The sequence below is a fragment of the Ornithorhynchus anatinus genome, chromosome X1, assembly GCF_004115215.2.
Source record: "Ornithorhynchus anatinus isolate Pmale09 chromosome X1, mOrnAna1.pri.v4, whole genome shotgun sequence".
Lineage (NCBI taxonomy): Eukaryota > Metazoa > Chordata > Mammalia > Monotremata > Ornithorhynchidae > Ornithorhynchus > Ornithorhynchus anatinus.
Window position 1 is genome coordinate 16229385 of NC_041749.1, and position 15633 is coordinate 16245017.

The 15633-nt window shown below is 47.3% G+C and overlaps 1 protein-coding gene across 7 annotated transcripts in view; it reads right to left on the reverse strand.

Annotated features, from left to right (window-relative positions):
• PKHD1 (PKHD1 ciliary IPT domain containing fibrocystin/polyductin) overlaps nucleotides 1-15633 on the reverse strand; it is a 344877-nt gene that overhangs the window by 309997 nt on the left and 19247 nt on the right. For all 7 annotated transcript variants that reach the window (XM_029050691.2, XM_029050690.2, XM_029050688.2 and 4 more), the window contains 6 exons: nucleotides 10491-10565; nucleotides 8947-9011; nucleotides 7317-7356; nucleotides 5910-5980; nucleotides 2871-2972; nucleotides 1824-1919 (listed from right to left, as the gene is read on the reverse strand). In XM_029050691.2, coding sequence (XP_028906524.1) covers nucleotides 1824-1919; nucleotides 2871-2972; nucleotides 5910-5980; nucleotides 7317-7356; nucleotides 8947-9011; nucleotides 10491-10565 — 449 coding nt within the window. The remainder of the gene's footprint in view (nucleotides 1-1823; nucleotides 1920-2870; nucleotides 2973-5909; nucleotides 5981-7316; nucleotides 7357-8946; nucleotides 9012-10490; nucleotides 10566-15633) is intronic.

Sequence of the window (15633 nt, forward strand, 5' to 3'; positions counted from 1 at the left end):
GAAACGCAAAGAGACCAATAAATCCCAAACGATAAGCCCATCCCCTTGTGGCGTGTCTTCTCTGGGAAGGAAACTAGGCTGGTTCTAGGAAAAAACTGAATCGATCTGATTCATTCACTCCATCCAATCAATGGTATTTATATGGAGCGCTCATTGTGTGCGGAGCACTGTATCGAGTGCTTGGGAGAGTGTAACAGAGTAAGTCTGTCCCTGAGGAGCTGTGCACCTGTGAGAAGAAAGAAAAAGACAAATCGGAGGGGAAGAGAAAGAAAGAGATGGAAAGGAGATAGAAATCCTAAGATGACCAAAAGAAGGGGGGGGGGGGGTGGAGAGATAGGGCAGAGAAAGGAAGATGCCAAAAGAGAGAGGAGATAGGGATTAAAGTAAGATCACGGTGGCAGGGAATGTGCCTACCAACTCTGTTGCATAGTACCCTCCCAGGTGCTTAATACAGTGCTTTGCACACAATGTGCACTCAATATATACCATTAATGACGATGAAGGTGGTCAAAGATCTGGTCATCGTAGGTAGGGCTAACGAGCTAAAGGGCGTAGGGGAAAAAAGGGGAAGAAAGGAGAAAAGAAAAGGGACTGAAGGGAAGGGAGGACGACAAAGGGGACAAGTGGATGGGGCAGCATGAACAGGAAGATAAGGAATGAATCAGGGAATGCCTCCTGGAGGAGGAAACCGCAGACTGGTCAGCCAGCAGGAAGGTCTAAGCTTCTCGAAAGAGTTGGTGCTTTTTGTTTCTGCTATGAGATGGGGGCTCTCGGTTCAGTGCCTGGGGTGACCGACCGGTTTTCTCTGCCGGCCTGACATGCTCCAGGCCAAACGAGCCCTGCTTTTCCTCTGCTCCTCCTCCTCCTCTCCCCATCGCCCCGACTTGCTCCCTTCCAGCGTGGCTCAGAGGAAAGAGCACGGGCTTGGGAGCCAGAGGTCATGGGTTCGAATTCCGACTCTGCCTCTTATCAGCTGTGTGACTGTGGGCAAGTCACTTCGCTTCTCTAGGCCTCAGTTCCCTCAACTGTAAAATGGGGATTAAGACTGTGAGTCCTACATGGGACATCCTGATCACCTTGTATCTTCCCCAGCGCTTAGAACAGTGCTTTGCACATAGTAAGCGCTTAACAAATGCCATCATTATTATTCCCCACCCCACAGCATTTATATATATATGCACATATTTATAATTGTAATTCTATTTATTTTTGCTAGTGATGGGTGTACACCTATAATTCTATTTATTTATAATGATGCTACTGATGTTTACTTGTTTTGTTGTCTGCCTCCCCCTTTCTAGACTGTGAGCCCTTTGTGGGCAGGGATTGTCTCTATGTGTTGCTGAGTTGTACTTTTCATTCATTCATTCATTCAATAGTATTTATTGAGCGCTTACTATGTGCAGAGCACTGTACTAAGCGCTTGGAATGTACAAGTCGGCAACAGATAGAGACGGTCCCTGCCCTTTGACGGGCTTACAGTCTAATCGGGGGAAACAGGCAGACGAGAACAATGGCGATAAATAGAGTCAAGGGGAAGAACATCTCGTAAAAACAATGGCAAATTGATTAGTACAGTGCTCTGCAAACCGTAAGCGCTCAATAAATATGATTGAATGAATAAATGAATGAATGAATGAATGAACGAACCATTCTTTCCCCTCAGGAGATCCACCCCACCGGGAGGAAGAGCCCTGAACAAGGCCCCATCTGGTGCCTGCAAAGAGGGCTCGAAGCTGAACTCTGCAGACTACCGTCTTCACATCTTTCACCCCGGCCACTCATGGTCGGCAAGGCTGTTGCCCTCCTGGAAGCCCACTTACCTGGGTGAAGGCCCGGGAGCCTCGTCCCCTCCGCCACCGGCCCAGTGGTGCACTTGATCGTCCGGGGAGAAACGTATCGGATGTGGCACGGGACACCTGGTAGCCACAAAGCAAGAGGGAGAGAGCAGGGACCAGCTCACAATAAGCAGATGCCCTGGAGGCCAGGGGCTTTGGGGGTGCCCAGTGCGATGCCAGCCCACGCAACTAGACACGATTAATCCAGTCGGGTTCCGTAGAGTGGCTCAGTTTCCTCAGCTATAAAAAGGAAAGTCAAAACCTGTTCTCACCCTAACACAGACTGCATGTCCCGGGTGCAACAGGGATTATCTTGTATCTACCCCAGCGCACTGTACAGTGCTTTACACATAATAAACACTTAATGAATACTAGTATTATCATTATTATTATTTTTTCCAAATAGGGTCATATTTTCGCCACAAAATATTTATTTATATTGTCTGTCTTGCCCTCTAAACTGTAAATTCGTTGTGGGCAGGGAATGTGTCTGTTTTATTGTTATATTGTACTCTCCCAAGCACTTAGTACAGTGCTTTACACTCAGTAAGCACTCAGTAAATATGATAGAATGAATATTCTTAGTGACATGACATCAAAAAACGTTCATGAGGTTTCTCCTTCCTTCTCTGTCTCCCCGCTCTTTCCTGCTCCTTTCCCTTCCCCCTAACCAATCCTATTTATTAAGTGCTTACTGTGGACAGAGTACTGTACTAAGTGCTTGGAAGAGTACAAAATAACAGTACAACAGGGTTGGCAGAAATGTTCCCTGCCCACAACAAGCTTACAGTCTAGAGGACGAGCTCACTCCACCTCCCATTTTCTTAACCTCCGTTTTCTCTCTTTTTTAAATCCTGCCTACCATTATGCCATTAGGGGCAGTTTATCTCTTTTCTAGGGCAGGTTTCAGTAGTTTGGACAAGGAAAAGGGACTTTAAAGGCACTCGGCTTCTCTGATGGGGGAATGAGAGGATGAGAAGGCACAACGGAAAGGCTAAAAAGCAAAGAGAGCATTCAGTCGAGCTTAGGTACCTGCTACGTCAACCTGGGCCAGGCGATCAAAGAAGTCTCCGGCAATAGTGATGTCCGTTCCTCCCCCGAGGCTGCCGGATTCAGGAAACACAGACCGTATTTCTGCAGGAGGAAAATAGATATTGTGGTGCAGCTCCTCCATGCCCAAGGTCCTTGAGAGACAGAAGGCATCTTCTGTAGATGATCAGCACAGATCATCCCTCCAGAAGTGCAGGTGGGAAAAGTTGGCCTCTAGATTAGACTCCAGCCAGTTAGAAACCCATGGTCCTGTGGGATGACTGATGCCACCTGGACACTGCTAAGATTCCCACTTCACTCTCATTCCTCCCTAAAAGCTCTTTGTACCTTCACGTGCCATTTCACAACTACTTAGTAAATTGATCATATTTACTGAACGCCTCTCTGTACAAATTTTAGCAAATTAAGCCAAACTGGTCTTTGGAAGGCCAAATGGCTTGGCTTACATCGCCATATTTTGGACACATAATGAGGAGGACTAATTCTCTGGAGAAGATACTAATGCTAGGAAAAGTCCAGGGAAAACATGAAAGAGGCAGACCAGCTGCTAGATTGATAGAGACCATAACAACGATAACAGAAGAACCGTTAGAAAGATTACAGACTGTGGCTGAAGACGGGACGTTCTGGAGAAAATATATCCACAGAGTCGCTATGAATTGGAAACAACTCGATGCCACATCATCATCATAATAATAATACTCTGTACAGAGTACTGGATTAAGCTCTTGGAAGAGTACAGTATAACGGGCACATTTCTTGCCCACAACAAGCTTACAGTCTAGAGGGGGAGACAGAGATTAACAGAAAAGAATAACTTACAAATACATACATAAGTGCTGTGGGGGTGGGAGGGGGGATTAAAGGGAGCAAGTCAGGTGGATGCTGAAAGGAGTGGAAGAAAAAGAAAAGAGGGCTTAATGAGAGAAGGGCTCTTGGAGGAAATGTGACTTTGAATGTGGGGAGAGTAATTGTCTGTTAGATGTGACAAGAGAGGGCATTCCAGACCAGAGGCAGGACGTGGGTGTGAGGTCAGCAGTGAGATAATAATAATAATGTTGGTATTTGTGAAGCGCTTACTATGTACAGAGCACTGTTCTAAGCGCTGGGGTAGATGCAGGATAATCAGGTTGTCCCACGTGAGGCTCACAGTTCATCCCCATTTTACAGATGAGGTACCTGAGGCACGGAGAAGTTAAGTGACTTGCCCACAGTCACACAGCTTACAAGTGGCAGAGCCTGGGTTCAAACTCATGACCTCTAACTCCCAAGCCCGTGCTCTTTCCACTGAGATAGACCAGATGGCAGGCAAACGCTCTAAATTAGGCGGCTTTGAGCGGGGCTGGTGGTGTGAGCAGGGCCTGGAGGTTTCAGCCCTGCCCAGGCTGGGGGTCTCGAGGCACAAAGCATAGGTTTCCACCTTGGATGTACCACCCTGTCTGCCTGCCTCTGCCCCAGAGGCACAGTGGGATATTGAGATGGGACCATGTTCCTCCTCCTTCCAGTGTGGTGATTTTTCTGAGGGGAAAAAATGGCTTGTTTGGCCTGGAGTACGTGAGGCCATCAGGGAAAAGCGGGTGGATCATCCCAGGAACTGAACGGAGAGCCCCATCTCCTGGAAGAAACAAAAAGCACTAACTCTTTCAAGAAGCTTAGACCAGGGATGGCCTTCATGGTGACTGACCATTCTGTTGAGTTTCCAGCCCTTGCCTGGCCAGTAGAGCCAGTCAAGAGCTGGAAACTTAGCTCAGGTGTAAGCCAGTGAAGCGGATGGAAAGGAGACTAAGCCGAGGAAACCTCCCTGCCTCCATCTTCCCACACGGGAAGCAGCATGGCCTAATGGATAGAGCATGGGCCTAAGAGTCAGAGACCTGGGTTCTAATTCCGGCCCCGCCACTTCTCTGTTGTGTGAGCTTGGGCACGTCGCTTAACTCCTCCGTGCCTCAGTTCCCTCACCTGCAAAATGGGGATTCAATACCTGTTCCCCTCCTACTCAGACTGTGAGCCCCATGTGGGACCTGATTATCTTCTATCTACCCCAGCGTTTAGTACGGTGTTTGGCAATAGGAAACCCTTAACAAATACCACAGTTGTTATTATTACAGTTATTATCTTTGCCACAAGGGCATTTTTCTAACTCACAAACTTTGCCCCTTGCCTTGTTCACCTGAGCTAGAGGATGAGCCAGAAAACCGAGGGTTTACTACATAAATGAGTTGGGGGCGGCGGCGGGGGGGGAGGTGTCTGTGACTCTGTATATGTAGTTGTCTTTCATAGTCAAAGAAGACATCACTGAGAGTAAAGTTCACCTCTAGGTGTGTGAGCAACTGAAAAGGTCAATATGGGATCCACAATCCCAGCCACAATGGGTGCTCAAAAAAGGCGGCCCCTTGTTGTGTCGTTGCGCCTAATGCTTGCCGCGCCTGGTGCTCTCTTTTCTTCTGCCTCCTTGTTTCTCTTTCCTTATAAAGCTTTTGTTCCAAGTGAGCTACTCTCTTCTCGATGGCAGGGTTATCTTACAGTTATGTCCTCAGCAACTGACTCCCAGTTTTCAGCTGGGATGCAGCACTGTGTAAAGGTTGGTTTTACCATCTCTAAATACTTCAATATATAGATTATATAGGTAAAAGAGAGTGAACCATGACCCACTTGTTGCAGCTGTGCTGGAGGTTCGGGTGGCCGTGATGGAATAGCAGATTTAAAATGAGAAGCAGTTGGCCTAGTGGATGGAGCACGGACTTGGGAGCCAGAAGAACCTCGGTTCTAATTCCAGCTCCACCACTTACCTGCTGGCCCTGGCAAGTCATTTCTCTGTGCCTCTGTTCCTTAGTTTGTAAAATGGGAATCAAGACTGCGAGCCCTACGCAGGACAGGGACCACGTCCAACTTCGTTAGGCTGGGACACGGTGTTTAGTACTGTGCCCGGCACTTAGCAAATGGCATTAAAAAAAAACCGGTAACTGTGGGCAACCCGGGCAGCGAAGGTCCTGGCCGAAAGCGGGAAGGGAGGCGAAGAGGTACCTGAGTGTGTTTGATACAGGAAGAGGTCCTGCTTGGCACTGATCCGCCACGCATCCTTGTGAACGGATGATCTGAAACGGAAGGCAGAGCTGAGCTCAGAGACGGGAGAAAGTGTTTAGGAGCTGCACTCTATCTCAGCAGAACAGAAACTCACTCTGGCTCCAGAGGGAAGCCTTGGCGTTGCGGGAACGGACAGGTAGCAGCTAGAAGATGAAACCTGGTCAAACTCAGGCCAAAATGGTCAAATTTCTGGTCAACTAATGCCAGATTTCTGGTCACCTTGGGCAAGGTAGGGAGGAGAAACTAAGATGTAGTGTGGCTTAATAGAAACAGCCCCAGAATGGGAGTCAGAAGACCTGTGTTCTAATCCTGACTCTGCCGCTCGTCTGCTTTGTGATCTTGGGCAAGTCGCTTTGCTTTTTCACCATCACCACCACAGCCTCACTTTTGGGGTGTCTTCCCAGATGAAAGCCAGGTCCCAATGATCCCTACCTTAGGCCTTCCCAGGGGCCAAGGTGTAGTTTCTACCGCCATGCCTGACCAGCCTGTAAAGGGAAATCTCCTGACATCAGTACATGATGTCCGCGCACATACGGCTGCACAGTTGAGAAGCAGCATGGCCTAATGGGTAGCGCACAGGCCTGGAAGTCAGAAAGACCTGGGTTCCAATTCCGCCTCCACCACTTAATAATAATAATTATGGCGCTTGTTAAGCGCTCATCATGTGCTAAGCACTGGGCTAGATACAAGTTAATTAGGTTGGACATGGTCTATGTCCCACGTGGGACTCACAGTCTTAATCCCTATTTTAGGCCCAGAGAAGTGAAGTGACTTGCCCAAGGTCACACAGCAGCTATGTGGTGGAGACCGGATTAGAACCCAGGTCCTTCTGACTCTAAGGCCTGCGCTCTATCCACTAAGCCACACTGCTTCACTTGTCTGCTGTGTGACCTTGGGCAAGTCTCTAGGCCTCAGTTACCCTATATAGAAAATGGGGATTAAGACTGTGTGGGACAGGGATTGTCTCCATCCTGATTAACTTGTATCTACTCCAGCGCTTAGTACAGTGGCTGGCATGTAATAAGTGCTTAACAACTACCGTTAAAAAAGAGTTGCCCAGTCTCTGCATGGCCTTGCCTACCTCCCAGCCCAAACGGGGGCCGGAAACATGGGGTGCAAGCTTGCCTTGACCTGCCGGGTTTGGCCTGAGGAAGTTAAGACGGTCCCCGCCATCCCATGAAGTGTTCTGCTAGGATTCCGCATCGTCCCTGCATAGAAAGATTGGCCCTACGTCTCTCAAATCAAACTCGGGACAAAATTATAAGCCTCTACAGAAAAGCAAGCGGCACATTAGCAATACCTCTATAAACAAAGACAAAATAAATCAGAATACCTCCAATTACTTACTTTCCCCTGTTGAACACGGAGAAGCTAACATTCTGGGAGCCTGAGGTGGGAAAAACAGCGCTTGAGGAAAGAGCCTCAGCAGAGATAATATGCTCCATACAAGTCCCCCGAAACCCAACCCTCAGTTGATGGTTCAATTCCCCATGCGAGGGCAGCATACGATCACCACGCCCAAAGCAAGACTCTGTCACTAACGCCCAAAATAATAATTTGGTATTTGTTAAGCACTCACTATGTGCTAAGCACCGTACTATGCCTTAGGTAGATATAAGATAATCAGGTGCCCATCCCACTTGGCAACAAAAAAGTCTAAAGGGGAGGGAGAACAAGTAGTCAATCCCCATTTCACAGATGAGGACACTGAGGCCCAGAGAAGTTAAGTGAATTGCCCATGGCCACACAGCAGATAAGCGGCAGAGCCAGGATTGAACCCGGGTCCTTTGGACTCCCAGGCCCGCGCTCTATTCACTAGGCCACACTGCTTCTCAGCACTTTCCTTTCAAGGATGAGTCCTTGAACACAACAAGCCACAGACACAGTTCACCAATGAATGGGGTTTGGGGATTAAAGATCTAACCCTTGAGGGAACGCCAACCCTAAACTGAGCCTAAAATAACCCTAACGCCTTACCCCTAATGCTGAAAAGCTCCTTGTTGATGCTCAATGTTGTTACTGGCCTGCCAAGTCAAATTTTAGGCTGACTTTCTAGCACCGTAGGCTTATCTTTTGTCAGTCTTTGAGGGCGGCCATGTGGCAATCTGTGGTGGGTTACTTGAAGAGACTTACATCAACTCAAAGAGCTCCCCAGACCCCATCTTCTACCCCAGTCCTATTGACAGTGAGAACGGTGTCTGATCTGATCATGTTTTAGACACCTCAGCCTTTAGCACAGTGCTGACGCATAGTAAGTACTTAACAAATACCATAATCATTATTATCTGACTCTAGGGATTCAAAGCATGTTCTGCCTCTTACTAAAACTGCGAGCCCCAGGTGGGACCTGATTATCTTGCTCAGTGGAAAGAGCCTGGGCTTCGGAGTCAGAGGTCATGGGTTTGACTCCTGGCTCTGCCACTTGTCAGCTGTGTGACTGTGGGCCAATCGTTTAACGTCTCTGTGCCTCAGTTCCCTCATCTGTAAAATGGGGATTAACTGATAGCCTCACGGGGACAACCTGATTACCCTGTATCTACCCCAGTGCTTAGAACAGTGCTCTGCACATAGTAAGCGCTTAACAGATACCAACGTTATTATTATTATTATTACCCCAGAGCTCAGTACAGTCTATGGCACTTAGTAAGCACTTTACACGAAACAAAATTATTATTATTATTATCACCATCATCATTATTTTCCTTGTGGACAGGGATTGCATCTACCAACTTTCTTGTAGTGTACTTTCCTTAGTCCTTAGTGCAATGTTCTGCACACTAAGCGCGCAATAAATACCCATAATGAATTGACTGATTGACTGTGATTTGGTAGTATAAACAGCCTACTCTCCTTGCAATGAAAGAACCCCGGAGAACGTAGCAAATTGGGCTGAGGTGGATCTCTCCAGATGCTTTTCCTCAGAAAAAAAGGGAGAAGGCCCAAACACCAAAAACACAGCTGACATTTCCCAACGTACCGATATAGTTGCCTTCCACCCGGCACTGCAGAGTCCCGACTCCATGAGCTTCCCGCACGGGATAGCTGAAAGCAAGCAAAAGACACCAGGAAGGAAAACAGGATGCTGAACCAAAGCAGCAATAGCATAGAAGACTGGCACTTGGTAATAAGAATACTTTACCACAATGTTTTGCACACAGTAGGGGTTTAATAAAAATTGAAGTTATTAGGAAAGAATCTAAGAAGTCCAAATGACTCAGCTGTCTTTCCTAAATATTTAAACTCAAAAGCGTAAACATTTAGGTAAGCTCCTTGTGGGCGGGGAATGTGTCAGTCTACTGTTGAGTTGTACTGTCCCAACATCTTAGTAGAGTGCTGGGTTTACAGTAAGCACTCTACAAATACGATTGATTGAATGAAGCAAGGAAGGAAGAAAGGAAGAAGAAGCAGCGTGGCCTAGCCTAGTGGATCCAAGTCAGCAGGACCTGGGTTCTAATCCCTGCTCCTCCACTTGTCTGTTGCGTGATCTTGAACAAGTCACTTAACTTCTCTGTGTCTCAGTTACCTCATCTGTCAAATGTCAGATGTACCTCAACTGGAGATTAAGACTGTGAGCTCCATGGACCACAGTACACATAGTACATAATGATAATAATAATAATAATGTCGGTACTTGTCAAGCGCTTACTATGTGCAGAGCACTGTTCTAAGCGCTGGGGAGGATACAAGGTGGTCAGGTTGTCCCACATGGGGCTCACAGTTCCAATCCCCGTTTTTCAGATGAGGCAACTGAGGCACAGAGAAGTTAAGTGACTTGCCCATAGTCACCCAGCTGACAAGTGGCAGAGCTGGGATCCGAACCCATGACCTCTGACTCCCATGCCTGGCCTATTTCGACATGTATTTGCACTCTGCCAAGCGCTTAATAAATACCATAAGTAAAAGCGGGCCAAGGATCAGGCAGGAACTGGCCCTACAATGGGAAGTCCTGAAGACTGCAGAAGGTCTGGGAATTGGCATCAAAATGGAGCTGGAGCTGATCTAGACTTGAAACAAGACATTTGCATACACATATATGAGAGGTTCGGTGGGCAGTAAGTGGATGAGAGGGAGTGAACACACCCAGCTGTGTATGTGATCATTTTCCGTAGGAAATGAAGAATGTCCTGGAATCTAATCAGGTTAAATTTCTCAAGTACATCACAATCTTGAGTTATATTCTGTCCCCTGGGAGATAGACTAATTGCATAAGTTGATTATGGAGGAGTATGAATCAGAATATTCAAACTTACGTTCATTTCCTGTTTCCACGGTGCCTTCACATCAATTATTTCATCTGGCTGTGAGGTAAGGATTATTTTCCATTTTACAGAAGAGGAAGCTGAGGCCGAGACTGATTAAAGGACTTACCTGATGTCTCCCAGAATCCCTGCGGATGTGTTCTTAACGTCTTACCCGGTCTCACCCGGGAATCCTCAGGACCGGCCGACTGGGTGTCCCTTCCCAGAATGTGGAGACCAGCCCGGCTAGCCATACGAGATTCCCTCAAGTGAAGAAACTCACCGGAGGCCCGTCTGTCGGTCGATAAGAGAGCAGAGGGTGACCCTCGTGTCCAGTTCGGTCTCCAGTGTCAGAGGGCTGAGGAGAGGGAAGGAAGAAAGCTCAGCAGCTTAAACCCTCCTGGCAACCATTCCCACTGTTTTTCTGAGGTAACATACGGGTAAACTCCCTTCAGGTAATAAGGCCTGGTGATTTCTCCCTTTGGATCGTGGCACCTGATCAGGAGAAGTTGTACTTGGGTCATTCTAGGATAAACTTAAGCCCAGTTCCCTCACTTGAGAATTTGTAAATAAGACAAAGCTCTTAGGCCAACAACGGCAGCTTGAAATGTTATACTCTTCTCCAATCCACCCTCCACTCCTCCGCTCCTCCACCCCCACTGTCCTAAGAGTTCTCTTCTCCATACCGAAAAATCCCAACTGTCTTGATTATTTTTCACCCTCCAATTTTCCAACTCATCATCATTTTTTCGCCACCTTCTTCAGGACACTTTCCCTGTCCTCATTCTCACTCTTCAGCATTCATGACTTAGGCCCTCCCCGAGGCTTCAATCGATCAGTCAGTCGCATTTATTGAATGCTTACTGTGTGCGGAGAACCGTACCAAGCACTTGGGAGTGTACAATATAACAGATTTTGTAGACACATCCAGGAAATGGTTTCCCAGCATCCTTGACCTTAGCAGGGCATCAGGTCAAGTTAACTCATTATGGGCAGAGAACGTATCTACCAGCTCTTTTTTTTTAATGTCATTTGTTAAGCAACTACAGCATGCCAGGCACTGTACTAAGTACTGGTTTAGATACAAGCTAATCAGGTTGGACACAGGCCCTGTCCCACATGGGGCTCACAGCTTTAATCCTCATTTTACAGATGAGGTAACTGAGGCACAGACAAATTAAGTGACTTTCTCAAGATCACACAACAAACAAGTGGCAGGGTTGGGATTTGAACCCATATCCTCTGACTCACTCATTCATTCATTCGATTGTATTTGTTGAGTGCTTACTGTGTGCAGAGCACTGTACTAAGCATTTGGAAAGTACAATTCAGCAGCACATAGAGCCAATCCCTTCCCAATAACGGGCTCACAGACTCCCAAGCCCGTGTTCTTTCCACCAGGCCACACTGATGCTCTACCTGCAGTAGGCACTCAATAAATACCATCGATTGATTGATTGATTGATTGATTGATTGATTGATTCCCTGTTTCCAGACCTGGCAGTGCCTCAGTAATCCAGAACACATGACGGCCTCTTAATTTAAAAAGTTCTGGGATCAAGTTTCTACAACCTCCTTCTGTAACTGTACACGTGTTTATTTCCACTGATAGTCAATAGTCTGAGTGAAGTAAATCATTTGGTTTCTTAATTTTCCAGAAGCCTTCCTTTCATCCTCCTCCTCCTCCTTTTTAATGGTACCCGTAGATGGGCTCCGGGGTGCAAGGCACTGTACTAGACACTTCAGGAACACACAGAAGTATAAGGAATAGGCCCTGCTCTCTACAAGCTTACACCGTAATGAGGAAAGCACACAGATGTGAATTGAATCACTGACACTTTAAAGAGGGAGAATATTGAACGTCAATAAATAAATCAATAATTTGTAAGCGTGTAAAGGTGTCTCAAAGAAGGTAGACCGGAAAGGTGGTATTTCAATGAGTCAATAGTGTTTACTGAGCACTTACTGGGTTCAGAACCCTGTACTAAGTGATTGGGAAACTACAAGTCAACAAAGTTGGTAGACGTGACCCCTGCCCACAATCACCTAGCAGCATGACTCAGTGGACAGAGCACAGCCCTGGGAGTCAGAAGGCCATGGGTTCTAATCCCTGCTCTGCCACTTGTCTACTCTGTGACCTTGAGCAAGTCATTTCACTTCTCTGGGCCTCAGTTACCTCATCTGTAAAATGGGGATTAAGAGTGTGAGCCCTCTGTGGGACAGGGACAGAGTCCAACCTGATGAACTTGTATCTATTCCAGCGCTTAGAACCGTGCTTGGCACATAATAAGCGCTTAACAAGTACCATAATTACTATTAAGGAGCTTACATCTTTAATGGACATTAAAATAGGTTAGGGATGGAGGATATAGTAAAGTCATAAAATGCCTTCTGGGGGAGGTGGCTTTCTGGAAAGTGGCCTTGATGGAAGGAGGGATGGTTTGGCTGAGGCGGGGGAGAGTCATTCCTGGTGAGGTGGGGACGGACATGAACAGTGAGTTTGAGGAGAGGGAGTAAAGAGTAAGCGAGATTTAGGAAGTGTGTCTGGGAGAAGGTACACAATTGGGAATGTAATGAGAGAAAAGGGCAATTAATCTGTCTATCCGTGGTATTTCCTGATTGTCTCGCTTGTGCAGGGCACTGGACTAAATGCTTGGGAGCGTACCAAGTTGTTGAACACAATCCCTGCTCACAAGAAGTTTACAGTCTAGAGCAGGAAGGTGAGATGACAGCAGGTGGATTAATGAACACCATGAAGCAGAGTGGCCTAGTGGAAGGATCACGGGCCTGAGAGTCAGGGGATATGTGTTCTAATCCTGGCTCTGCCACTTGTCTGCCGCGTGCCCTGGGCCAACTCACTTCACATCTCTATATCTCAGTGTCCTCATACGTAAAACGGGGATTAAGACTATGAACCTCAAGTGAGAAGCAGCGTGGCTCAGTGGAAAGAGCCTGGGCTTCGGAGTCGGAGGTCACGGCTTCGAATCCCGGCTCTGCCGCTTGTCAGCTGTGTGACTGTGGGCAAGTCACTTGACTTCTCTGTGCCTCAGTTACCTCATCTGTAAAATGGGGGTGAAGACTGTGAGCCTCACGTGGGACAACCTGATTACCCTGTATCTACCCCAGCGCTTAGAACAGTGGTCTGCACATAGTAAGCGCTTAACAAATACCAACATTATAACATTATTAAGTGGGACATGGACCGCGTCTAACCCGATTAGCTCGTATCTACGCCAGCTTTTAGTACAGTGCCTGGCGCACAGTAAATGCCTTACAGATGCCATTTTAAAAAATTGCTCACTGATCTCGTCTGTGTTCGGGAAAACCCACTTAGTCTGAGCCTCACTCCAATTTTGCCCAGATCACCATCTCCCACCTCCTCTTCTCAAACCCTCCCAGGGATCAGACTAGTGTTATTTCTACCCCTGCCCACGAAAGAAAGACGTTTGTACGATTAACCTTTACTTTCCCCCTCCTCTTAAAGAGTTTCTCTCAGCCTAAGAAACCAGAGGCAGGGGAGGAGGAGGATTAGAGAAGAAAAACAGATGCAATTACAGTACAATTCACACTGAGCCCAGAGTGACTAGTTGCTAGTAAATAAATGGACCAACTTAATGGACGCATTGCAATTACATTAACAAAGTTTGCTGAAGCCCAACTCACGAGGGACCATAAAACGGAAAGAAGAAAATAGCAATTCAGTACCAACTGCTTGCAATTTATTGCTGTCAGGGAAGCCCCTGTTAGAGGGTGGCACAATTCACCAGCACAATTACACCAAGCTGGAAGGGGAGAAACACGCAGAAGCCAACATCTCTAACTTAATATGTCCAAAACGGAAATCCTCATCTTCCCTCCCCAATCCTGGCCTCTACATGACTTTCCCACGACCCTTGGTGAAACCAACATATTCCCTGCCTCACGAGCCCACAACCTAGGCATTATCCTCAACTCGTCTCTCTCATTCAACCCACACATTCGTTCTGTCATCAAATCCTGTCGCTTCTACTTTCACAGCGGCTCTAGAATCCGCCCATTCATTCTTTCATTCATTCAGTTGTATTTATTGAGTGTTTAGGATGTGCAAAGCACTGTACTAAGCGCAATTCGGCAACAGGGACAATCCCTACCCAACAATGGGCTCACGGTCTAGAAGTGGGGAAATAGACAACAAAACCAAACAAGTGGACAGGCATCAATAACATCAATATAATAATAATAATTTTGGTATTTGTTCAGTGCTTACTATGTGCCAAGCACTGTTCTAAGCGCTGGGTAGATACAAGGCAATTAGGTTGTCCCGTGTGGGGGGGTCACAGTCTTAATCCCCATTTTAACAGATGAGGTAACTGAGGCACAGAGAAGTTAAGTGACTTGCCCAAAGTCACACAACTGATAAGTGGCAGAGCGGGGATTCGAACCCACAACCTCTGACTCCCAAGCCCGTGCTCTTCCCACTGAACCATGCGGCTTCATTTTCTACATTCAGTCAACATCTCCCCACTCCTCAAAAACCTCCAAAGGCTGCCCCCCGGCCCCCACCTCCGCATCAAACAGAAATTCCTTACCGACAGCTTTAAAGGACTCAATCAGCTCTCTCCTTCCTGCCTTATCTCTCTGATTTCTCACTACAACCCAGCCTCACTCAGCACCACGTAGTGGCTAGCGCCCGGGCCTGGGAGTCAGAAGGTTATGGGTTCTAATCCCGGCTTTGCCAACATGTCTGCTCTGCGACCTTGGGCAAGTCACTTCACTTCTCTGGGCCTCGGTTACCTCATCTCTAAAATGGGGATTGAGACTGTGAGACCCACGTGGGACAGGGACCGGGTCCGACCTGAATTGTCCGTATCGACCCCAGCGAGAGAAGCAGCGTGGCTCAGTGGCAAGAGCCCGGGCTTTAGAGTCGGAGGTCATGAGTTCGAATCCCAGCTCTGCCACTTGTCAGCTGTGTGACTGTGGGCAAGTCACTTCACTTCTCTGTGCCTCAGTTCCCTTGTCTGTAAAATGGGGATGAAGACTGTGAGCCCCACGTGGGACAACCTGATTCCCTTGTGTCTACCCCAGCGCTTACAACAGTGCTCTGCACATAGTAAGCGCTTAACAAATACCAACATTATTATTATTGTTATTATTACGGTGCCTTGCGCATAGGAAGCACTTAACGAATACCACAGTTATTATTATCGTTCCTCTAATGTCAACCAACTCAGTGTACCTTGATCTCACTGGTCTCTCTGCTACGTCCTTGTCCGCATCCTCCCTCTGGCCTGAGCCTCCTTTCCCCGTCGGTACCTTTTTCTCCTCCTTCAAAACTCTACTAAAACCACACCTCCTCCAGGAGGCCTTCTCTCTCTAGGTCCTCATTTCTTCCATTCACCTTCCCTTCTAAGTTGCCTATGCATTTGGATATTTACCTCTTAAGAACT